Raw genomic sequence first — 25,132 nt, 5'->3', positions numbered from 1 at the left:
CATTAGAGGAAGCAGAGTGGTCACAGTGCGACATGAAGAGCCTCTGGGAGTCAAAACAAATGAACAGAAAGCAAAAGCGGCTGGGAAAAAAACTCAGGAAAGAGACCTCAAGGAAATAAACCGGCAAACTAACGGAGGCAAAATGGAACGGGACAACAAAACAGGTAACAAACAGAAAGAGGCGAGATCGACAATGTGTGAAAAGAGCCAAGACAAAGAGGAGCAAGTAGCCAACTTTACTGTTAATTAAATAAATAATAACTGAACTTTGGTCAAGAGAGGATAGACAGTTTTCCATGCAAGACAGACAGACAGACAGACATTAGATATTACTGAGACAGGCAGCAAGTTCAGACTTTACTACTGTGTTATACACCGATCCGCCATAAAATTAAAACCACTGACATGTGAAATTAGTATCATTGATGATCTGGTTTCAACAGTACCTGTAAAGGGCTGGAATCTACATACTAGTCAGCAGGTGAACAGTCAGTTTTTGAAGTTGATGTGTTGCATACAGGTTAAGGATCCAATCGATAGACGACTTGAGTCAGAACATCTCCAAAACGACAGGCAGGTCTTTTGGAGATGTTTCTGGTAAGCAGTGGTCACTACCTACCAAAAGAGTTCAAAGGGAACGCTAGCCAGTGAACCAGTGACAGGGTCATGGGTACCCAAGGCTCACTGAAGTGATCCATGGAGGCCCACCTCACAACATACAGGACTTAAAGGATCTAATGCTAACGTCTTGGTGCCAGATACCACAGGATACCTTCAGAGGTCTTCAGAGGTCAGAGCCGGTGTTGTGGCATAAGGGGGGCGTCTAAAGTTATGGCTTCATAAAATGGTATGTTTGAGTAGGGCTGGGCGATATGGTAAAAATACTATATCACGATATTTAAAGACTTATTCATCACAATACATGTAATCACAGACTGTATACATCCTGTATACAATCCTGTACTGAATACAGTGATTTCTATTCAACATCTGCTGCACTTCATCTACTTAAGCCAGTCTAATTAAACTGCTAGTAATGAAACCTGCAGCTGATCAGTGTTTATTAAGCACTAACAGTACTAACAGAAAAGCATATTGTTATCACGTTAACGAAGTTAATTACAATACGATAAATATTGTCATATTACCCGGCTCTATGTTTGAGTAATAGGCACTTTAAGAACTGACCATGGGTAGGTCACAGTGCTGGCGAGGGTCAGCAGGGTTGTTTTATGCAGTATCAAAGCGATTTAACTAGGTTTATTCAACACTAATAATATCTACTACACTGTAGTTACCCACCCAAACGTAGCACAGACTTTCAGTCTCTTCAACATCCGTATCTCTTTGAACTTCTACACTACTACACTTTCACAACTGTAATTACAAGATTACTAAGTTCATGTACCACTCGTCACAGGAAGCAGTTTACTGTTTCTCTACATCAAAGAGAGCTGTATGGTGCCTACCTTTAAAAAGCATACTCATTCACCACACTGCCAAAAGTATGTGGACACCCAAACATCACAATTCTATACACCCAAAAGTTAAAACATTATCACTACTCACAAATGAAAGGACTTATATGGATTATCGCATAACAACGTCTGGGATATACTGGACAGCAAGTGAACAACTGGTTCTAGTAGTGGACATGTTGGATGTGGAAGAAATGTATAGGCGTGAAAACCTGAGTGACGTTGACATGGGTCAAATTTGGGTCGTTATTGCCAAACAACTGGGTTTAGAGCATCTCTAAAACTCCAAGACTAGTAATCCTAGTGATCCTAGTCAGCAGTATTGATTATCTACTGAGTGTGGACTGAAACCATGAACCGGCAACAAGGTGTTGGCCTCATCATTGTACACGAGCAAAGAAGATCTCGCCCATCTGGTTCAAACCAACTGAAGGGCTACTGAATGTCATAAAGGTGCCAAAAAAGTGTCTTAGGGTGTTTATAATTGGTGTATAATTAGTACATATGTCTCTTTGGTTGAGGAGAAAAATGCTTGTGAAGCTTATTTACTACCCTGTCATTTTGCCCCTGCTTATTGCTGTCTTACACCCAGCCAACTGTCTATTTTCACGCCTTCCACCTGCAATGTTTAAATAGCAAAGGTGGTCTTGAAATGGGGTGTGTTCAGGTCATTTCTGGTGTACTGCTGTCTTGGCATCTGTCCAAAATCCTAAAATGTTGAAAAATCCTTCTGAGCTGGTATAAGAGAGACATTTTCAACAGCACAACAGTAACATTTCAGCCATCAAATGCAGTTGTTCACCGAGCTGTAAACAAGCACGGCCTTGCCCACAAAGGCCAAGTTTCACAAGTTCCCTCTTGGAATTTTCCATTCCACCATGAATGGTGCTGAATAATAATTGATCAAAGGTTGGATTCTCAGCTGTCCTAAAACAAAATAGAACCCACAATAAATCATTTAAAGGGCCCTTACTTATCAACCGTTCTTAGGAAGTCCTAAAATATAACACTCGTCTTGGTTTTCATTTGTAATATAACATTTTATGCTTCAAATAACAGCTCATGATAACCTACACAATTTCATTGCCATTATTTAGTTAAATTTGAGTAAAGTGTAGGAAAGTGTAGGAAAACCAGCATCAAACTAAGTGTTTAAAAATGTCAAACAAGAACTGAAAGTGCTGGTGGAGGAAAAAGGAAATAAACCCTTCTTGGGAAATATAAAACGGTGCTATTATTTACCTAATACAAAACACTACAATGTGAAGGGATCTCATTCACTTAATTTTTCAAAACATTTGTATTTTAAGAAGAAATTTCTTCTTAAGAACGCTTGGTGAATGAGGCTCCACATTCAATCTTGTTAAATTAGAATTAGAATTTGAATTAAGTAATTCATTAAAACTGATCATTTGAAAAAGTAGAGGTATGTTCTGAACACTTACTAATATAAGACCGTTTTTTAAAGAATAACTTTATGAAATTACAAGAAAAGTTATGAAACACTTGTTAGGAAGAGTTTTGAAGAGCTTTTTTTTTGTAAGAAGAGCGTTTCGACATCTAAGACGAATTACTATATTCTTAATTCTTAATTCTGCAGATGACATAGTAAAGCCACATTCGAGAACTGCAGTTAGATGTAAGAAAGAGCTCACTCTGGGCAGATCATTGGAGAGAACTGAGCTTACTATTACAAAAATGTAAAGAATGAACCATTGAAGTTCACATGTTCCCTCTGAGCCTACGTGTACATCCTGAGCTTTTCATGGTTTCAGTGACAGTATGGCAGCAAGTCAGCAAGGCAGCAAAACTGCATACCTTCCTTCTCTTGATACTCAAACCTCACACTCAAACATCTCTATTACAAACATGGTTCTTTAAGGAACCAACAATGGTTCTTCAATGGCAACTTTTTTTTTTACAACGTATAAGTAAAGGTTTCTTTTAGTGGTTGAATTGATTCATCTACTCCCTGTTGCCATATTTTGATGTGCCTAATCTTCAGTAGACTCTATAGAGGAAAAAGAAAAATGTTTAACATTAAAATAGACCAGTATCACACTTCTGGCTTCCGGTCGTGTTGTAAACAAGGGCTGAGGCTACAGCTCTTTCCTAAAAATAAAGTTGCCACTCCATCTAGTTTAAACATGTTCAGCTCCAGCTGAAAAACTGTGAACTGGAGTGAACACAGGGCTGAACGGTGGGACAGCAAGACAGACCTGCTGTACATCCCAGGAACTGCTGGACTTCACAATGATCTTGCCATTTCCTTTGAGAACTCATTGGTCACTTCATCTACTGAAGCACAAAGCCTTGGTGTAGTCATGGATGATCAGTTATTATTCTTAACTTGACTCAATGCAGATTCCTCCTTTACAACATCCAGAGAATTCCACCCTTCCTCTCTAGAGAGGGAACCCAGGTGCTTATTCAGTCTCTTGTCACTTCGAGACTTGATTACTGCAACTCTCTTCTGGCTGGTATCCCTTTGCGCACCATCAGGCCCCTGCAGCTTATCCAGAATGCAGCGGCACGGGTCATCTTCAATGTCCCTAAACTCAGCCATGTCACTCCACTGCTGCGTTCTCTTCACTGGCTTCCTGTAGCTGCTGCCCACATCAGATTCAAAACCCTGACGCTGGCCCACAAAGCCAAGAAAGGAGCAGCCCCTCCGTACGTGATGGTAATGGTCAAAAGCCCATCTGCACCAAGAGCCCTTCAAGCTTCAGGTACAGCTTGGCTTGACCCGCCATCCTTTAAGATCCACGGAAGACAAGCGTCCAGGCTTTTTTCTGTCCTGCACCAAAGTGGTGGAACGAGTTTCTCCTGGGTGTCCGAACAGTAGAGTCACTCACTGTCTTCAAACACAGACTAAAGACCCACCTGTTCCAAGAGTACTTGGGTGAGTTGTAGTGTGGAGTGCTATGGTCTCCATACTGACTTTTGTATTTAGTAGTATCTAAGCTTAGAGGTATCGTTTGGATCCTAGTCGATACAAACTAGCTAAGGATATTTTCTGAGTGAACAGTGAAGCTCTTTTGTAGGTCGCTCTGGAGAAGAGTGTCTGCTAAATGCCTTAAATGGAAATGGAAATAGAACAGATTTACTTTGTGCCACACCTGTCACATAAACCAATTCCATACCATAAATAAACTGTAATAAACTGTGACCCCAATCTCCACCTTATCTTGAAAGGACCTATTGCAAACACAGTGTAGGCATGTCAAACAATGAATCAGCTTCAAAACTATGGACCTGCGAGCTGAGTAATACGTCCAACAATGAACAGCAGAGACACATGCAAGAGAAAAGATATAGCATTTCTGCATATGGATATTAGTGTCCTTTAACAGTGGTGTGGTGCAACAGAGCTAGTGCTCACATAGTTCTCAGGGTTCAGGCTGTCCCACATTTCTAAATGACTTCACTTAGACACACTGCTGTGGCATTACATCTTAACTCTTCAGGCCCATATTTCCATTCCTTGTCCTCAAACCACTTAAGTCACTGAATCTTCTACTGCAGTTACTGATTCACTTATAGTGGTTTGTGAGTCATTTATAGCAGTTACTAAATCATTTATAGTAGATACTGAATAACTTATAATACACACGGAAGCTTTTATAGAAGTTAGTAAATCATTAATAGCAGCTACTGAATCATTTGAAGGACTTTCTGAATCATTTATAGCAGTTAGTGAATCCTTATTAGCAGTTCATGAATCATTTATAGGAATTACTGAATCATTTATAGCAGTTACTGAATCATTCATAATAGACACTAAATCATCAATAGCAGTTACTGAATCATTTATAGGAATGACTGAATCATGTATAGCAGTTACTGAATCATTAAAGTATATACTGAATCATGTACAGTAGATACACAATCATGTATAGTAGATACAGAATAATCCATAAAAGATGCTAAATAATGTATAGTAGATACAGATACATTTACAGTAGATACTGAATTATTCATAGCAATTACTGAATCATTTATAGTAGATACTGAATCATTTACAGTAGATACAAAATCATTCATAGTAGATACAGAATCATTCATAGTAGATACTAAATACTTATATACTATAGTAGATACTGAATCATTTGTGATTTCAGCATAATCAGTAACTTAATCATTAATGACAATTACTGAATCATTTATAGCAATCACCGAATCACTTAAAGTAGGCATTACATCATTTATAGTAGATACTGAATCATTTACAGTAGATACTGAACCATTCATAGCAGCATCAGAGCACAATAACAAGTATTTTTTAAGAGCACCAGAACCTTTTTGTAAGAGCATCAGCAAGTTGGGTAACTTGATAAATAGTAACGTAATAAATAGTCAAAGAAAGGTTCACAGGCCATTTTGCAAACATCTCCAGCCGCCTCCAAATCTTAGTTTGTTCCAATAAAAGTTACTTATTTCATCTGTGTGTTCTCTAACTGTATCTGTATTCCATCTAAACTTGTGTAACCCTGTAAACCTTCCCATACCCCCAAAAACCAGTCTGACCAGCTCTCCCCATGTCTGGGTCTTCTCATGTGTCCTTTGGCACTGCTGTGTATTCTTTTTAGAGGAGGACAGCATCATTGTTAGCCACATAATGAAGTCACACTGGAGTGTCTGGAGGCAAACATCGAACAAGTCTTTCTAGATCCTTCAGAATATCAAGTAGCTTCTGGATAATGGCTCAGTCTCAGCCTGGCTAAAAGGCTGCTCATTCCCATCAAGCTACGTTTAAATAGGTTTAAATTCGCCGCTCAATGCACATCATGTTTCTATAAAACACGCAAAAAAAGAGCAGTAAAGAAGCATTATATTACATTTTATACATTATTAACATTATACTTAACATGCCAGGCATCTGATACAGCTGATAACCACTCAAATGTCTTTGATTAGCAAGTTATGAATTAGCACTAGCAAGCCTTTGCAAACTGTGCTCTTTATAAAGATTTGTGATGTAGAATTAAGAAATAACATTTACGTGGTCTTTTTGAGTTATATGTAATGCTGAAAATGGTGATAAAGCGGCAAATAAAAGAAGTGCATTAGTTTTCATTTACTCACATGGGCTAACATATAAAAAGTGCATTCTGTTAATCCGTTAAGCTTGGGCCTTTAGCTTGAGAGTTTGGCTTGAGACTTTAGCTTGGTGCTTTAGCGTGGTGCTTTTACTTGGGACTTTAGCTTGGGACTTTAGTTTGGGACTTTAGCTTGGTGCTTTAGTTTGGTGCTTTAGCTTGGTGCTTTAGCTTGGGACTTTTACTTGGGACTTTAGCTTGGTGCTTTAACTTGGGACTTTAGTTTGGGACTTTAGTTTGGGACTTTAGCTTGGTGCTTTAGTTTGGTGCTTTAGCTTGGTGCTTTAGCTTGGGACTTTAGCGTGGTGTTTTAACTTGGGACTTTAGCGTGGTGCTTTAGTTTGGGACTTTAGTTTGGTGCTTTAGCTTGGTGCTTTAACTTGGGACTTTAGTTTGGTGCTTTAGCTTGGTGATTTAACTTGGGACTTTAGCTCGAGACTTTGGCTTGGGAATTTAGCTTGGTGCTTTAGTTTGGGACTTTAGCGTGGTGCTTTAACTTGGGACTTTAACTTGGGACTTTAGTTTGGTGCTTTAACTTGGGACTTTAGTTTGGTGCTTTAGTTTGGTGCTTTAACTTGGGACTTTAGCGTGGTGTTTTAACTTGGGACTTTAGCGTGGTGCTTTAGTTTGGGACTTTAGTTTGGTGCTTTAGCTTGGTGCTTTAACTTGGGACTTTAGTTTGGTGCTTTAGCTTGGTGATTTAACTTGGGACTTTAGCTCGAGACTTTGGCTTGGGAATTTAGCTTGGTGCTTTAGTTTGGGACTTTAGCGTGGTGCTTTAACTTGGGACTTTAGTTTGGTGCTTTAGTTTGGTGCTTTAACTTGGGACTTTAGCGCGGTGCTTTAGCTTGGGACTTTAGCTTGGTGCTTTAACTTGGGACTTTAGTTTGGTGCTTTAACTTGGGACTTTAGCTTGGGACTTTAGTTTGGTGCTTTAGTTTGGTGCTTTAGCTTGGGACTTTAGCTTGGGACTTTAGCTTGGGACTTTAACTTGGGACTTTAGCGTGGTGCTTTAGCTTGGGACTTTAGCTTGGTGCTTTAACTTGGGACTTTAGCGTGGTGCTTTAGCTTGGGACTTTAGCGTGGTGCTTTAGCTTGGGACTTTAGCTTGGGACTTTAACTTGGGACTTTAGTTTGGTGCTTTAACTTGGGACTTTAGCGTGGTGCTTTAACTTGGGACTTTAGTTTGGTGCTTTTACTTGGGACTTTAGTTTGGTGCTTTAGCTTGGTGCTTTAACTTGGGACTTTAGTTTGGTGCTTTAGTTTGGTGCTTTAGCTTGGGACTTTAGCTTGGGACTTTAACTTGGGACTTTAGTTTGGTGCTTTAGCTTGGTGCTTTAACTTGGGACTTTAGTTTGGTGCTTTAACTTGGGACTTTAGTTTGGGACTTTAGTTTGGTGCTTTAGCTTGGGACTTTAGCTTGGGACTTTAGCTTGGGACTTTAATTTGGGACTTTAGTTTGGTGCTTTAGTTTGGTGCTTTAGTTTGGGACTTTAGCTTGGGACTTTAGCTCGAGACTTTGGCTTGGGACTTTGGCTCGGGACTCTAGCTTGGGACTTTAGCTCGAGACTTTGGCTTGGGGCTTTAGTTTGGTGCTTTAGTTTGGTGCTTTAACTTGGTGCTTTAACTTGGTGCTTTAACTTGGTGCTTTAATTTGGTGCTTTATTTTGTTGCTTTAGCTTGGTGCTTTAGCTTGGTGCTTTAACTTGGGACTTTAGTTTGGTGCTTTAGTTTGGGACTTTAGCTTGGTGCTTTAGCGTGGTGCTTTTACTTGGGACTTTAGCGTGGTGCTTTAACTTGGGACTTTAGCTTGGGACTTTAGCTTGGTGCTTTAGCTTGGGACTTTAGCTTGGTGCTTTAGTTTGGTGCTTTAGTTTGGGACTTTAGCTTGGGACTTTAGCTCGAGACTTTGGCTTGGGAATTTAGCTTGGTGCTTTAGTTTGGGACTTTGGCTTGGGACTTTAGCTTGGGACTTTAGCTTGGGACTTTAGCTTGGGACTTTAGCGTGGTGCTTTTACTTGGGACTTTAGCTTGGGACTTTAGCTTGGTGCTTTTACTTGGGACTTTAGCGTGGTGCTTTAACTTGGGACTTTAGCTTGGTGCTTTTACTTGGGACTTTAGTTTGGTGCTTTAGCTTGGGACTTTAGCGTGGTGCTTTAACTTGGGACTTTAGTTTGGTGCTTTAGCTTGGGACTTTAGCGTGGTGCTTTAACTTGGGACTTTAGTTTGGTGCTTTAGTTTGGTGCTTTAGTTTGGTGCTTTAGCTTGGGACTTTAGCGTGGTGCTTTAGCTTGGGACTTTAGCGTGGTGCTTTAGCTTGGGACTTTAGCGTGGTGCTTTAACTTGGGACTTTAGTTTGGTGCTTTAGTTTGGTGCTTTAGTTTGGTGCTTTAGTTTGGTGCTTTAGCTTGGGACTTTAGCGTGGTGCTTTAACTTGGGACTTTAGTTTGGTGCTTTAGCTTGGGACTTTAGCGTGGTGCTTTAACTTGGGACTTTAGTTTGGTGCTTTAGTTTGGTGCTTTAGTTTGGTGCTTTAGCTTGGGACTTTAGCGTGGTGCTTTAGCTTGGGACTTTAGCGTGGTGCTTTAGCTTGGGACTTTAGCGTGGTGCTTTAACTTGGGACTTTAACTTGGGACTTTAGCTTGGTGCTTTTACTTGGGACTTTAGCGTGGTGCTTTAACTTGGGACTTTAGCGTGGTGCTTTTACTTGGGACTTTAGCGTGGTGCTTTAACTTGGGACTTTAGTGTGGTGCTTTAACTTGGGACTTTAGTGTGGTGCTTTAACTTGGGACTTTAGTTTGGTGCTTTAACTTGGGACTTTAGCGTGGTGCTTTAACTTGGGACTTTAGTGTGGTGCTTTAACTTGGGACTTTGGCTTGGGCCTTTAGCTTGAGAGTTTGGCTTGGTGCTTTAGTTTGGTGCTTTAACTTGGGACTTTAGTTTGGTGCTTTAGTTTGGTGCTTTTACTTGGGACTTTAGCTTGGTTCTTTTACTTGGGACTTTAGCGTGGTGCTTTAACTTGGGACTTTAGCGTGGTGCTTTAACTTGGGACTTTAGCGTGGTGCTTTAACTTGGGACTTTAGTTTGGTGCTTTAGTTTGGTGCTTTAGCTTGGTGCTTTAGCTTGGGACTTTAGCTTGGGACTTTAGCTTGGGACTTTAGCTTGGGACTTTAACTTGGGACTTTAACTTGGGACTTTAGTTTGGTGCTTTAACTTGGGACTTTAGTTTGGTGCTTTAGTTTGGTGCTTTAGCTTGGGACTTTAGCTTGGGACTTTAGTTTGGTGCTTTAACTTGGGACTTTAGCTTGGGACTTTAGCTTGGGACTTTAGCTTGGGACTTTAACTTGGGACTTTAGCGTGGTGCTTTAACTTGGGACTTTAGCGTGGTGCTTTAACTTGGGACTTTAGCGTGGTGCTTTAACTTGGGACTTTAGCGTGGTGCTTTAGTTTGGTGCTTTAGTTTGGGACTTTAGCTTGGGACTTTAGCTCGAGACTGTGGCTTGGGACTTTAGCTTGGTGCTTTAGCTTGGGACTTTAGCTTGGGACTTTAGCTTGGTGCTTTAGCTTGGTGATTTAACTTGGGACTCTAGCTTGGGACTTTAGCTCGAGACTTTGGCTTGGGACTTTAGCTTGATGCTTTAGTTTGGGACTTTAGTTTGGTGCTTTAACTTGGGACTTTAGCGTGGTGCTTTAGTTTGGTGCTTTAGCTTGGGACTTTAGCGTGGTGCTTTAGCTTGGGACTTTAGCTTGGTGCTTTAGCTTGGGACTTTAGCTTGGGACTTTAGCGTGGTGCTTTAACTTGGGACTTTAGCGTGGTGCTTTAACTTGGGACTTTTGCGTGGTGCTTTAACTTGGGACTTTAGCGTGGTGCTTTAACTTGGGACTTTTGCGTGGTGCTTTAACTTGGGACTTTAGCGTGATGCTTTAGCTTGGGACTTTAGCTTGGGACTTTAGCGTGGTGCTTTAACTTGGGACTTTAGCGTGGTGCTTTAACTTGGGACTTTAGTTTGGTGCTTTAACTTGGGACTTTAGCGTGGTGCTTTAGCTTGGGACTTTAGCTTGGTGCTTTAACTTGGGACTTTAGCGTGGTGCTTTAGCTTTAGCACAGCTGTCTTACACTCTGCAATCTCGACCAATGCAGCTGATGGCAGTCTAGCGAAAGCAGGCTTGCCTAGTCTTGTTGCGAGCTGGAAATGACAGTGTCAGAACTTACATAAGCAAACAAGCAAGACTGAACTACATGATGTGCTGAAAGTGTGTGAACATTTAGGCACACGCTGTTCACACAACTCTGATTACTGGCCATAAGCCTCCATTACTCTTCTATTATTCGGAAGCTCAGCAGCCTCAGATCTCCAGTGCAAATCTAACGAAGCAAACTTCAGGCACCAAACGCAATGACCAACTACTTTTGGGGTAAGGGGTAATTTTGGTTAATTTGTTGTTTTTGCCACACTGATCCTTTAATCATACACCTGGCTATAATCATAATAATATCTGTTCTCACATTGCTGCATTTCTGATGCCGATTTTATGGCCTCTGTTCTGGAAAATACTCTGTTGACTCAGAGCTTGTGCAAATGAGATACTAAGCTAAAGTAGAATTACTTACCGTCTACTGTGCACAAAATACAAAGGTCATTTTACACTAGTATTGAGCAGAGCCAGGCTGATTAATTGCAGGGACTGTGCAACAAGGAACTAATACTTTACAATACTTCACAGCTTAGCTTATTTTCATAACGGGTTATCACAGGGTTTTGCAGGTGACATAGGTCTGGCTTGCTCAGGTTACTGTTCTTCTTTCCTGGAACAGGAAATTTTATATTCAACAGATACTGAAAACAGAAGTATGCTGGTTTAGACGTGGCACAGAATCCAAGAAGAGTAACCTAATCTGTCGTGGGAGAGACTAAAGTGAATCATTAAATAAGTTAACTATTTCTCTTGTAATGGAATTAAATATTAAGCCCCTTCTCAGTATGCAACAGTGTTAAAGTCATGCCTTTACTTCAGGAAAGCTCTGGAGAAAGCTTCCATAGTTTCAAGCTTGTTTTTCTCAAGCAATTATTTCTTGTGAAAATGCAAACTTGTGTTTCAAGAGGTTATTGGCTTGGTTAAATGGTTGCCATCTAATGATGGAACCCCTGCTGAATAAAAATGGTTCAATAGAGCAGCAAAAAGAGTTAATTAATAATAATTTTAAATAAAGAATAAATTTTTCTGAAGTAGCAATAAGGGTTCTGCTATAAGAACTCAAAAAATGTATTTTTAAAAGCTGAAAAATGGTTCTATATAACACTAAATAAGGTTCCACTATTGTTTACCCTAATGAACTTCCCCTGGGTGCCTGAACGGCAGAGTTGTTCGCTGTCTTCAAAGGCAGACTGAAAACCCACCTCTTCCGAGAAAACTGGGGTAAAGTGTAGTGTCGAGTATTGTGGTCTCCATACTGACTCTGAGCTTAGAGGGATCTTTTAGATTCTAGCCGATACAAACTAGCTAAGATAAGATAAGATAAGATAAGATAAGATAGTCCTTTATTAGTCCCGCAGTGGGGAAATTCCCAATTCCCAAAGGGTATTTTCTGAGTGAACAGTGATTTTTTTGTAAGACGCTGTGGAGAAGAGCATCTGCTAAATGCTTTCAACGTCAATGTTAAAAAAGGGTTCCCTTATTGTTACGAATTAAAGAACTCAATTCCAGAACTATACAGTGAGTAAAGTCTTTCAAAGCCCACAACCCTACAACCATGGAAATGATTCAAGTGGTTCTTGGTCTGTTTAAATGGTTGCTTTCTAATGATGGAACCCCTGTCGAATATTCACCTTTAAAGAACAATGGTTCTATAGAGCAGCAAAAAAGGGTTCCACTACTGTTACAAATCAAAGCACTCTTTTTAAAAAAGCTGTATAGAACCCTTTAAACTGGTTTATCGTAGCAACAAAGAGTTCCACTGCTGTTACAAATCAGAAACTCATTTTCACCACTACAGAGAACCATTAAAAACAAACAAAATACTAACAAAGGTTCCACTATTGTTAAATAAATCAAATCAAATAACACTCTTGCAGCACCAATTAAAGCCCTGAATATGGTTCAATGTATGGTTCAAAATTTTAAAGGAAGTTCTAGAGCTGTACATTACAGCCTACACTGGCATGGGCCTCTGTACTGATGATTAATGATTTCCTGCACAGTCATACAGAAAGACTTACACGCCAAACACTGAAGATCTTTACTCACTGCAAAGTATGACACTGTCCCGTGCATTCCCTTAAAAGGACCAAAACTATTGAACTATGGAAACTAGTCCCCCATATTCCATGTGAAATCTAATTGAGTGAGATTATCCTTGTCCTGTGACCTTCTTAAAGCATCTGTGATAAGTTCTGGCCCAAGCCATTTTCTATTCCAGTCGATACCAATTTCTTCCAAAAAAGTGAAATGGGAATCAATCAGTTAGCTAGGACAATCAATCCATCCTCTTTTGTTTGACTTTGATCTGCTCTCCTCTGGAAAGTGTTAAAGGCTAATAATGGGAAAGCCCATGGAAAGTCCTTTAATAGTTCTTAACCAATTTTGGGTAGTTATTTAGTGTATTTGTGGTATATATATATATATATATATATATATATATATATATATATATATATATATAGACAAATTTTAATCCACTCATCTATTTTATTTGACTGTAAAGAAGGACATTGCCAAAGGGCATAACTTAAAGAGTTGCAACCCTAAAGGAGTTGCAACCCTGGTAAATCCTGCAATAATAAAAATAATAATAGAATTTTATTCAAATATATTTAATGTCATAGAAAAAATCCTGCAACAAAAGAGTATGTTAAGTATAGAATACTATGTATTTAACATAAGTTCATACAGTGTATGAACAACAAGTCTTTCTTCATGAGTAACATCACTCATCTGACAAAAATAGAAAAATATGATGATTCTTCATTATTTGGTCCAGCCTGCTCTCCTAGTGCAAACGTCGACATGGGTCTTAAAGAACAACCAAATCAATTGCTTTGTTCAGAGGAAACGTGACCTTTAGTGGTAAACAAAAGTCTACAGGGGACTTCTCTTAGAGTCGAGTCACAACTGAGAAGAGGCGACTTCTCAAACCCAACGTTTGCGTAACCAAGAAAAACCTGCAAAAATGTAAAATGTAATTTGAAGACCTAAATCCCCCCTTAACCTTACCTTAAACTATACCTTAATCCACACCTACATCTAAGCTTAACCCTTAGTCTCAATCTAACCTTAACCTTAGTGAAATGAATAATGCTTAACGTTTCCTCATTGATGTCGGTCCATTAATATCTCTTTTCTAAACTTCAAAAAGTTCATAAATAGCCTCAGGATTCTCGCCCAGCTTTTTCAATTCTTGTTTGAGTGCTTGATGGACAAGTTGTGTGTATGTGTGTGTTTGTGTGTATTGTGCTAAACAATGCTACCAGTGGACGGGTGGAAAAAACGACCACAAAGGTCATATTTCTGGAGTCGAACAATCAACTAATATGGACGTTTCTATGTGAGATAATGATGTTTGGTTCCCACCAGGCTGAGACTGAACAACAGTTATCCATAATAGCTTAGTGGTGCAGTTTCAATAGAATAAAGCTATGCCTATCTGTGCTATCTGTATACACTCAGCTTATCTTTCAAGTTCATTCAGTGGTGTCATGAAAACTGGTGTCAAAGTCACCAGTGTAAAGGTCGTATAAATTCTCACAAAAGGCAAAGGAACCAGTTGCATTTGCATTAGCCCTCAGAATACAAATTACATTTGCATTAGCCCTGTGTTCCTACTTTGTTAGCAGTGGTGATTAGGTCAGAACATCACTGTGCAATGGTAAGTGTCAAACTCTCCAAAAGTATCCTTGTTGATGTAACCATGATGTTTGAGAATTAGGTATGGCGACACTATAACGGAGAACAGAGGCCGAGTGTATTCTCCATCGTCTTTCTGGTGAATTAACTGATTTAACTGAATTATCTGATTAACTGTAGTGAGCAACCAGTCAGCCTGTCTGGTGAGAAGCCAGGCTACATGATGCCGAGAACATGGCATCTGCAATGTAGTGGATCATGGATGCACTGGATCATACCCAACACAAGATCAAGGCTTTTATTTTTAGGCAGTTCTCAAGAGAGACAACAATATAACTGAAAAAGCTTTCATCTTCATGCAGTGGCCTGCCATCCATGATGAGCCAGGCAAGGCAAGATACAAGTAGAGGCCTGTCGCAGGCTGGGAAGGGGAGGATACGTTTTAACAGCATATGGATATAATAGGAACAAACATGACAAGGGAGCACAGATAAAGGAAACAGAGAAAAGGGCAAAGCAAACAACCTGGTTGGATACTGGTGTAGAGAGTGCTTGGGGCTGAGGTGGTCTATCACCATATCAACTCATAAGGTTCTCTTCCAAGTAGAATTTGAACCGCTGCCATGCGAAGCCAGAGGTTGTCTAGGGTAGACAGGAGCCTTTTGTGGTTCACTGTGTTTGGTGCGGAGAGGTGAAGAAGATTCACGACTACTGATAACTTGGCTGATCTTTTGGAAGGGTGTTTCTCTGGAACAGTAAAGTTAAAGTGTCTGTTAAAACCAGACAGGGATTCTGGAGCCGGTTTCTGAGTGAGAAAGAGAAACTGGTGGAGCTAATGTAATTGCAAGTGTCTGGCATGGCTTTCTTTAACGAGGTCTTTGAAGACAAACTTGTTCTGGTGTGAGGGAGCTGTGTGATGAAAGGGTTATGGATGGAAATGGGATCCAGCAGAAAGCTGTGGGCTTTGGGTTTTAGTAGCTAGTGGGGGAGATTGGGGGGGTATTTAAGGGTATCTGGACATATGCTGTACATGTGATGGAGAAATGAACAGTGCATGCAGGGGGTGTGGTCTTAATAGCCCTTTAATGTGTACTCACTGCCCCTAGTTCACTAGTGTGTGTGTGTGAGTGTGTGTTCACTACCACAGATGGGTTAAATGCAGAGGACACACTTTGCTGTGCAGTGCACACTGTACAGTGACAAATAGGTGCACCTAACCTAATGTGCCATGTGCCTGGGATTGAGAAAAATCCCAGTCTCAGAGTTCCCACAATTCTTTGCACAACAAGACTGCAAAGATCTCAAATTAATTAGATTACTATCAATTTGTATGATAATTAATGACCAACCAGGGTTTTCATGCAAAAAATGGCCCAAGTTGTAACAACCTCCCCCCCCGCCCAAAAAAAAAAAAGCAGCTTTGCTATTCCACTGTTTTGGAATTGTATCTAATTATTTTAGCCAATATGCTTTAGTATATTTACCAACTATATTTAAGTTTCTCACCTTTACCTTCAAATATTCCCATTTAATTCCCGTTAATTACCATGGTAAATTCCCCAACTTTGAAAATTCGTGGAATTTTGCAACCCTTCATGGACTGGACGCTGATGTAAAGTGAGGTCAGTAGCACTGGTTCACTGATAAACTCTAAAAGAAGGAGAACTTCAAGCAAGGTTTTTGCTTGATTCTCCTTCCTAATGCTCTCTCAGCCTTTCTTAGATTCACTTAAGTTGTTGAACTGAATCTGAAAGCCAAAGCAGTACGTGGAAAAGACCTTGCTTGACACTGAAGGTTGACTGAGGAGGAGAATGTGACTAGATTGTGTTAGTGGTGGTTTCTAGCAAAGAAATCGAATGATGGTTATGCCGCTTTAAGCAAGAGGCAAAGGAAGGATAGAGAGGAGTGTTTGGAAATATTCATCCTGCCCTAGCGCCAGTCATGAAGTGCACGGATGCAGGAGAGGAAATGTTTCTTCTGGACATTTGCCATTATTGTCTGATTCCTGTGGGGGCACAGGTCGGCACTGCAAGGCACATGTTGAAAACGAAAGCAGCGGTAGCAAGAATAATTTGAAAATTACGGGTAAGGTCCAGTCTTTGCGTTGATGACAGAGTGACCGTGCTAAATCGAGAAGAACACATCAACAGGTCTCAGAACGCTGATACACTTATAATGTATCAGTTAGTTGTGGTACTTATACTTGCCTGTCCCACCCTTATACTTCATACCCACCCCTATACTTCATAACTTCCTATTAAAAGCTGTATTTGGTTGATTAGCGTTTAGCTAGGGTGACCATACACCCTCTTTTCCTTGGACATGGTTTCTTTTTGGGATGTGTAAAAAATGTGTGAAAATTATGTAGGATTTCGAATTTAATATAATAAGTTAAAATGCACGGGGATGGTTTGGCCATATAGGCTATTTAGACTATTTATTAGTTGATGGTCATGGTCCTATAACTTAGGCCTACTCAAAGCCCGCCAGCCACAGCAGTGGCTAGTAAAAACCAAAATATGGTGACCCTAATTTAGCACAAAGCACACCAGATCAAGCTTGACTCCCACAGAGCCTAGCAGATTGTTAATGCCAGGCCCTACCTTAGCAATCAGAGGATTAGCAAAAGCTACATCGTTAAAAGTATAAGATCCTAGAGGAACCTATGGAGATTCTTCAGTTTGAAACTGTGAAGGTGCTTTGAGGAATCTTTAAAGAATCTTTTTCTTCGAACATCCTTTTCTTGAAGGTTCCTCAAATCACCTGAAGAGATGTTCCTCCATGGTTTAGAACTGAATAACCTACAAACGTTCCTCAGGGACCTTACACTTTTAAAAAGGTGTGTAGAAAACACAAGGACATGCTACCAGCACCCTGTGCTAAGACAAAAATAGAAAGACCATTAATGTGAAGCACTCGGAATAAAAGTCAACAGGCTGCCTGACCATTGATTGAACTGTTGGTTCAATACTGTCCATCAGAACCATCAGAGGTTTCTAAGAGGTTCTCAACATGTATGCATGGCTCAAGGAAATAACTAACATTAGTGGGGTCTTCAGAGAACGACTACGTCATCGGTCACATCTTTTTTGGCTCCATTTGGCACCTACATTTTTATAGTGTTCTCAAAATTGATTGACTGGATTTTTGCTATATTATATAAAGTATTATGCATAAGTTTGGGAGCCCCCATCATATTTTAACCCTGTTTACACCTGGCCACATTATAAGAAACAATATTAGCAGCATGCCTTTACACTTCGACAACTGCGTCTCTGATTAGTCCGGCTGAAATCCCATTGCTGTGTGGGACGGAATATGCAAATTAGCTTGTTGCGCTGCAGCTGGGAGGGGTTTTGGTTGTTGAATGTGTCTTGGAGAGAGATGGATGTGTTTACACTACCATAACATGACTCCAGTGCGTCTCAGAGCATGTGTTGGCCTTATCCAGATACACTCCTGATACTCAAGACGCATGAAGGGACCAGGTATAAAGGGGGTCTTTAATCATTTTCTTAGTGAGAATAAGTATAAAGGTCCTCTACAGGCCCCATTAAAACATAACATATTTGTGCCATTACTTTTAAATGAGCGAGAGAGAGTGAGAGAGATAAAAAGGGAGAGAAAGAGATCTGTTTCTAAACATACTCCTTCAAAGAAATGGAAAGATGCAAGCATCCTCATTTTTTTTCCTTCTCTCTTCCATTTGATTCCCTTTCGTCGGGATATTCGAGAAGGACTGGGCGAGGAGTAAGGAAGCGTAGATGCTTGCTGTAAGCAGGGCCCTTTACGTCACCGCCCTCAATGAGGTTCTCATGTTTTCCTCTATGTGCTCAGGCCATCCTATTACAAGTAACCTGAGTGCCAGAGCAAAGCCGAGGAAAGGAAATGAGATCCAATCAAGAAAAAACAAACACAATTACAGTAACTGCCCGTCAACTCCGAACGCTCTGACTGGATAGTAGCTGTACAGTTAGACAAAGTCAGCGTGGGTGCTCACATATCAACTGCCCCAACGTGCTCACCGTCCAGATATCATCATCCATCTGCGAGAGATTACAGTTAATCCCTGATATGCATTCAGCCTCCAGATCAAGGGGCCGAGTAATCACTTGGTACTTTGCATTTTTAACATGCGGTCTGAAGCCTTCATGTTTAAAGCTTCACTGAAACCAGCAACAGCATCAGCGCCTTCATTTAATCATGCAGTTAGCCTATGCTTTAAAAGTACTCATTTAAGAGCTCAGAAAAGCTTGCTTGGCACTTTACCATGAGTAAATTAACACCCACTCAGCCAAACACTCTCTCTCTCCTGCTCTCTCTCTCTCTCTTGTTCTTTCTCTCTCTCTCGCTACACCCCCCCCCCCCCCCCCCTCACTTACTCTCTCCGTCACACACACGACTGGTTCATCCAAAAAGAAGATGAGATAACGTAATAACAGGTTTTTCAGAGGACATCCTAATCGGTTTTATTCCAGGCTTTGGGAGAGTACTTTTTTTTTAACCAAAGGATTCACTGTGATGTTTCTGGCAACGACGGATTACTTCTCTCGGTACCAATACAAAATTACGAGAAAGCACAGGGGTGACCCAGGCGATCCCTCCATCCTCAGCAGCGGCTCATCATCAGATTGATACACAACGTGATGGAAGCGGGACCGTGCCTCCACCCAGTCCCCGGCGACTATTTTCAGCGAGAGCTTTTACTGTCTTAAGTGACAGAAATGTAAATTTCCTTTCTGTCATCTGTCTGGATGATTGAGGAGAATATTACTGCACTCAAGCCAAGAAGTAACATTTATAACCCGAGCGCATTTGCTCCTGCCATATAAGGTGAGTGCTGGAGGCTTGTTTTTCCATCTTCTTTCAAAGGTGATGACTTTGAGCACTTTTAGTTTTAGACATATGCATTACGATTTCTCTCTAAACTCATAGTCCAAAGGTGCTGTTTGTTGGGATAGTAATAATGGTATTACGTGAATGGTAAAAACTTGTTTATGACTGAGACAGAGTGAAGGATTAGGCTCATACCAGTTATGTCCATATACAGTCTACAACTGAGCTCCATGTAAACAGCACTGCTCTTGTTTTGCTGTGGTAATAGGAGAATTATCCTCAAAGGACACTGCTGTTACCTACCCAATCACCTCTCTCCTGCTGTTTCTCTTTTAGACACACACAGGCACCACTCACGCACACATATACCATTTAGTCTAAGGCAGACAGATGTCCAAAGACTTCTCTAAACCACATTTTATCCAGCAAGCACCACAGATTTCTCAGTAACTACCACAGAAACTATGATGTAATTTGTGTAGTCATGAGACTGAAGGGCCTGCATGTGTTCTTAATGTTTAGATGGTAACCCCTTAAAATAAGCTTAAATACAGGGTTGAGTTTTTATGTTAATATTAATGTTGCATCTGCTCTCATTACAGTGGTCAGGTTTTGGCATCGTCCCCTCAATTCCTACATTTTAAAAACGCCGGATTCTCACTGCAGCCCCTACACTTGCATGGCCAAATGCCATCATGCCCATCATCAGCAATGCCAATGACTTCAGCAATTTCTCAGTCAGCACCGATGACAGCAGTCTTGACCGATTTTTCACTGAGATTCCAGAGACAGAGACTATCAAGGGAGTGTACTTTCAGCGAGCCCGGCTACTGCGAGACCCCTCCGCCCTCCAACAGGTCAACCGCAATGAACTGGCACTCATCAACGTAGGAGGCGACCGCTACGCCTTGCCCTGGAGCACGCTGGACGAGTTCCCCCTTTCCCGCCTAGGCCGACTGCGCCATTGCAGTGGACCAGAGGAATTTGCAAGCCTTTGCGACGACTATGATGAGGCACGGCAGGAATTCTTCTTCGACCGGAGCTCTGCCACTTTCCGCGTCATCCTCAACTTCCTGGCCGCAGGCAAGCTGCGGCTGCTGCGGCAAGTCTGCGCCGTGTCCCTGTCCGACGAACTGGACTACTGGGGCATTGACATGGCCCACATGGAGCGCTGCTGCCGGCGGCGGATGTTGAGCCGCCTTGAGGAAGTGGCTGAAAGGAAGCAAAAAAATGAGGAGAGGAGGCGGAGGAGGCAGCCGCCGAATAGGCCCACCGGGGAGAAGGGTTACCGTGCCCTCATGAGCCGTCTCAGAGAGGTAGTGGAAAACCCACACTCTGGCTGGCTGGGCAAAACCTTCGCCTGTTTCTCGGTGGTCATGATAGCTGTGACTGTGGTCAGCCTGTGCATCAGCACCATGCCGAATCTCAGGGAGGAAGAGAGCCGGGTGGGTGTGATGGATCTGTACCTTGTAGCTGAAGCAAGGCTTAAGTACTTTATAGCAGAGGGTTTCTAAATTTGGTCCTGGTATTATTAAACGGGTATAAATTGAATATGAATAAATTGAATATGTCTTCAAATCAAGATTCAATTATGGAGATTTGGTATACCAAATGCACATATGTGACTGGTGGAGCTGCTCGAGACCAGTGGTTCCCAACCCTGGTCCTGGAGTTCCCCATGGCCTGAACAGTTAATGTTTCCCATGGTCCTAGCAAACCTGACCTAACTAATCAGCTTCCTAAGCTGAACTTAAGGCTCAGCGCTAGGAACACTAGGAACAACAGTATATATTATATGACGGTAGATATCCATCCTAGCTGGAACCTTTGATCTAGTACATAACAGTAGTGATGAAATAAATCTAACTATCCATTTTTACACCCCCATTTGGTTTCTAATCTTGGTCCAGGTGTACCCACCTACATACTGTATGTTCATGCTGTCTCCTCTCCAACATACCTCATTCAACGACTCAGTTAATAATTATTAAGCCCTTCCTGAGATAAAGAGAATTTGTCAACACAGCTAATGTGTAGTGAATGGGGCCTGCACGGGATGAAAACCACGTTATGATATGCAAATGCAAATTATGTTACGATATGCAAATCTGTCAACAGTTATGGAAAGCAGAACAGATAGAAAATAGATAAAGTGAAAAATTAATGTCTGGTTTCCCAGACTCCGAATAACACTTAAGCAAAAGGATTTTCAATTGTAAAACACTGCTGGAATGGGAGACTTTAGTCTAATACATGCCTGAGAATGAATTACATGCATGTTGAATATGCTCATTCTGTACATACTTCATGTGGACCCACACTTTAGTTCCTCGTTCTTATAACTACAGCGACTATAAAAAAGTATTCACCTCGTTGGATGCTTTTTTTTTCTTTTATTCATTATAATAAAACAAGCTATTTAATATTCATGATATCACTTTACTTATATGGTCCATTATATATGTCTCATAGATGCTAACCTGACATTTAACTAAGATTCAAATAAATATGTATTAAATGCTATACCCTTTTAGGGTTAGGCTTAGGGTTAGGATTTAGTGGTTGATTCAAGGATAAGGTTAAGGTTAAGGTTAGGTGTAGGGTTACATACAATAGACAGTTATTTACATTCAACTAAATGTGTATTAAATGCAACTGAACTCCAAGTTGAATCTAAATAACTGTCTAACCTTATCCTTATCCTTGAATCAACCCCTAAATCCTAAGCCTAACCCTAAAAGAGTATGGTTAAGGTTAGAGTTAGCTGTAGGGTTACATTCAACAGACAATCATTGACATTCAAATTAGAGTTCAGCTGTATTTAAGAGACATTCAGTTGAATGTTAGATGCATAACAGGTGAGCATCTTCAAGGCATCTACAATGGACCATCCAAGTAAGGTAATCCCATATTAGAGCCCCTGAACACAGCGCTAGTATTCTCACAAGTAGTGAAATAAAGATCACCTGTGTTCAGTGGCACCCGTCTGAAAGGTCCAGTCACTGGCTACTCAGTATTCCTGTTTACAAATACACCACGAAGACCAAAGAACACTCCATGCAACTATTGAAGAGGATAAGTCAAGGGGTGGATAGAAAAGTAACCCCAAGCCACTGAACATCCTCTGGAGTTCAGTTAAATCCGTCATTAAGAAATGGAAAGAATTTGGCACGTGTATATCTGCCTAGAGCAGGCCGTCCTCACGAACTGAAGGAGAGTGAGGGAGGCCACCAAGACATCTATGACTACTCTAACAAAGACAGAACTACTGATTAATCAGTGACCAGGCCTTCTGGACACGTGTCTTTACACATTCGCTGCACTCAGGTGAACTTAAGTCAATTCATTGTGAGAATACTAGCACTGGACCTCTGTTGAATGAGGCAGTCACATTAAAGGGGGTACATATGTGCAATTTTACATGATATATTTTTATTTAATTGATATTTCTTTGTAGAAAAAACAAAGCCAAATTATAATCACCCTGATTCCTTTTCTAAAAGCAATTAAATGGGAAAGTGTAGGGTATGTGGAATTATGTGGGGCCTTAAAGGGTATTTGTTATATTTGAATCATTTGGGAGGCTCATTTTCTCCTTTTATGTACACACAGGGCGAATGCCTACAAAAGTGTCAACACATGTTCATCGTGGAGACTGTGTGCGTGGCTTGGTTTTCCCTGGAGTTAGCCTTGCGCTTCCTGCAGGCCCGCAGCAAGCTGGAGTTCGCTCGTGGGCCTCTCAACATCATTGACGCGGTAGCTATTCTGCCCTACTACATCTCCTTGGTGGTGGACGAGAAGAATGGCAACGCGGGTGATCACGGTACAGGCCGAGGGTACCTGGATAAGCTGGGCTTGATCCTGCGGGTAATGCGTGCCCTCCGGATCCTGTACGTGATGCGGCTGGCCAGGCACTCCTTGGGTCTGCAGACATTAGGGCTGACCATGCAGAGGAGCACGCGGGAGTTTGGGTTGCTGCTCCTCTTCCTCTGCGTAGCTGTGGCTCTCTTTTCCCCCCTTGTCCACCTGGCGGAGAACGAGCTGTCTGCCGGCACAGCCGTAGGGCCGCACAGCTTCAGCAGCATCCCGGCCTCCTATTGGTGGGCTGTCATCTCCATGACGACGGTGGGATATGGCGACATGGTGCCACGCAGCATCCCAGGCCAGGTGGTGGCCTTCAGCAGCATTCTGAGCGGTATCCTCATCATGGCCTTCCCGGCCACCTCCATCTTCCACATGTTCTCTCGCTCCTACAACGAGCTCAAGCAAGAGCATGAAATGATGTACAAGGAAGAACGAGTGGCCTTCCTGGCAGCCAGCGCCGCGGAGGAGGCCAGGAAAGAGTCGGAAAGGAACCCCTACTACTGGCCACATCTAGACCACAATAAATCCTGTGAAAATGGAACTAGGGCAAATAAGCCTATCTTCACAGCCACAGCTTGCTGAGACATGCCATGGAATGCTGAAACTGAAGGTTATGGGTTGCAACAGAAGAAGGAGAGCTTTGCAATATCCCATCCCAGCGTGACTGAAGTTTTCATTCTGTATTTTTGGTCTCTGCGGCTTTGTTCAGACAGACGGCTCAAATCCAATGGTTCTGCAAATCTAATTAGAGTAAAAAGACCTTCTGCAGTCTGAACAGAGTAAAGGAGCATGCAGATTTCAGAGTTCCGAAGTTTTCCACGGAACTCCATGAATTTTGACCAGCCAGGTCAGTCAGTGTGCAACGAAGGTGCAACAAAAAACGTCATACTCTTGCTTGCCATACCGTAGTCAGCATCATGCATGTGACATCACTATGACTATTAACTAACATGGAAATGTGTGGAAATGTGACCGCTCAGATATGGTTTGATTTGGTCACATGCACAGTAAGTTGTAGCGTTCACCATCAGAAATCTGATTTTCAAAAATTCTAGAGACAAATCTGATCTGTCCTGCTGTTTGAACAAAGCCTAAAAGAATAAAAACACTCTTCCTGACCTGCATATCATGTCTGTCCAACATGTTCATGAGTGCTTTGTAACTGTAGTCCACCATAAAAGCTGCAATGCAAAAAAGAACAGCCTTGTGGTCAATCTGTCTGACTGAACTTTGATCTTCAGATGTCAGCTTTAGTGCAGGTCTGGCTGTAATGTCTAGCAATACTATCTAGCTATTTCAAAATAGTATGGCTATGGTCCCAAGGTTGGCCAAATACATGCTTAAATTGTGGAACAGCAATAGCTTAGGTAGCCAGGGTGAGGGTGACTCTATGAACAATTTAAGTCTTGAGTAAGTTTAGGATGCTCTACCAACAATGTTACATAACTTATTCGACACTACAGAGCATGACTCCTTATGTTGACTTGCACCGAACATCTCATGTAAATGACCATGGTCCCAATTTACTGAATACCAATTTACTGACCACCAGATCTCGGCAGTAAGTGTGTTTTTGCAGCATTACCTCTATATATATAGAGAGAGGGGTAATGCTGCAAAAACACACTTACACTTATATTATATATATATATATATATATATATATATATATATATATATATATATATAACATAAATATATAAACACAAATAAACATTAAAAAAGAAACAATAATTTCTTGTTTTCAGTACTTTCAGTACAGGATTTGCTAAGTTCCACCAGTACTGTAATGATTAACCTCACTAATAAACCTCAAACACATCAAATCATAAATGCAAGTTTAATTGCACTCTGTGACTCTGTGTCAATGAAACGCTTCCTGCCTACAGAACCAGCGGCACATATCACGTCTCTCTCTCTGAAGGCCTGAGGCTTTTTGCGCAGTGCCATACTATCGCTACCATCTTCTCAGGGCAAACTCTCACAACTCAGCCCAGTTCAGTTTACAGTGAC

The 25,132-nt window shown here is 41.2% G+C and overlaps 2 protein-coding genes across 3 annotated transcripts in view; both read left to right on the top strand.

The window, feature by feature from the left end:
• LOC140538586 (beta-1,3-galactosyltransferase 1) overlaps positions 1 to 25,132 on the top strand; it is a 36,693-nt gene that overhangs the window by 4,211 nt on the left and 7,350 nt on the right. The window lies entirely within an intron of this gene.
• Positions 147 to 24,318, top strand: kcng4b (potassium voltage-gated channel, subfamily G, member 4b). 2 transcript variants are annotated; one of them, XM_072661215.1, is made up of 3 exons: positions 147 to 164; positions 19,858 to 20,700; positions 22,868 to 24,318. In XM_072661215.1, exons 2-3 carry the CDS (start codon positions 19,951 to 19,953, stop codon positions 23,699 to 23,701), a joined length of 1,584 nt encoding a protein of 527 aa, XP_072517316.1. In that variant the 5' UTR covers positions 147 to 164; positions 19,858 to 19,950; the 3' UTR covers positions 23,702 to 24,318. The 2 variants fall into 2 exon arrangements, with proteins under 2 accessions (XP_072517316.1, XP_072517315.1); XM_072661214.1 differs by lacking the exon at positions 147 to 164 and adding an exon at positions 17,114 to 19,252.

The sequence above is a fragment of the Salminus brasiliensis genome, chromosome 17 (assembly GCF_030463535.1).
Source record: "Salminus brasiliensis chromosome 17, fSalBra1.hap2, whole genome shotgun sequence".
Classification (NCBI taxonomy): domain Eukaryota; kingdom Metazoa; phylum Chordata; class Actinopteri; order Characiformes; family Bryconidae; genus Salminus; species Salminus brasiliensis.
Note: the sequence above shows the minus strand (reverse complement) of the source record. Positions and strands in the feature narration are given on the sequence as shown.

Coding starts and splice junctions, on each gene's coding strand:
- kcng4b (XM_072661215.1), top strand. CDS start 19,951: ATGCCCATCATCAGCAATGCCAATGACTTCAGCAATTTCTCAGTCAGC. Junction 20,701..22,867: donor TCAGGGAGGAAGAGAGCCGG/GTGGGTGTGATG, acceptor ATGTACACACAG/GGCGAATGCCTACAAAAGTG.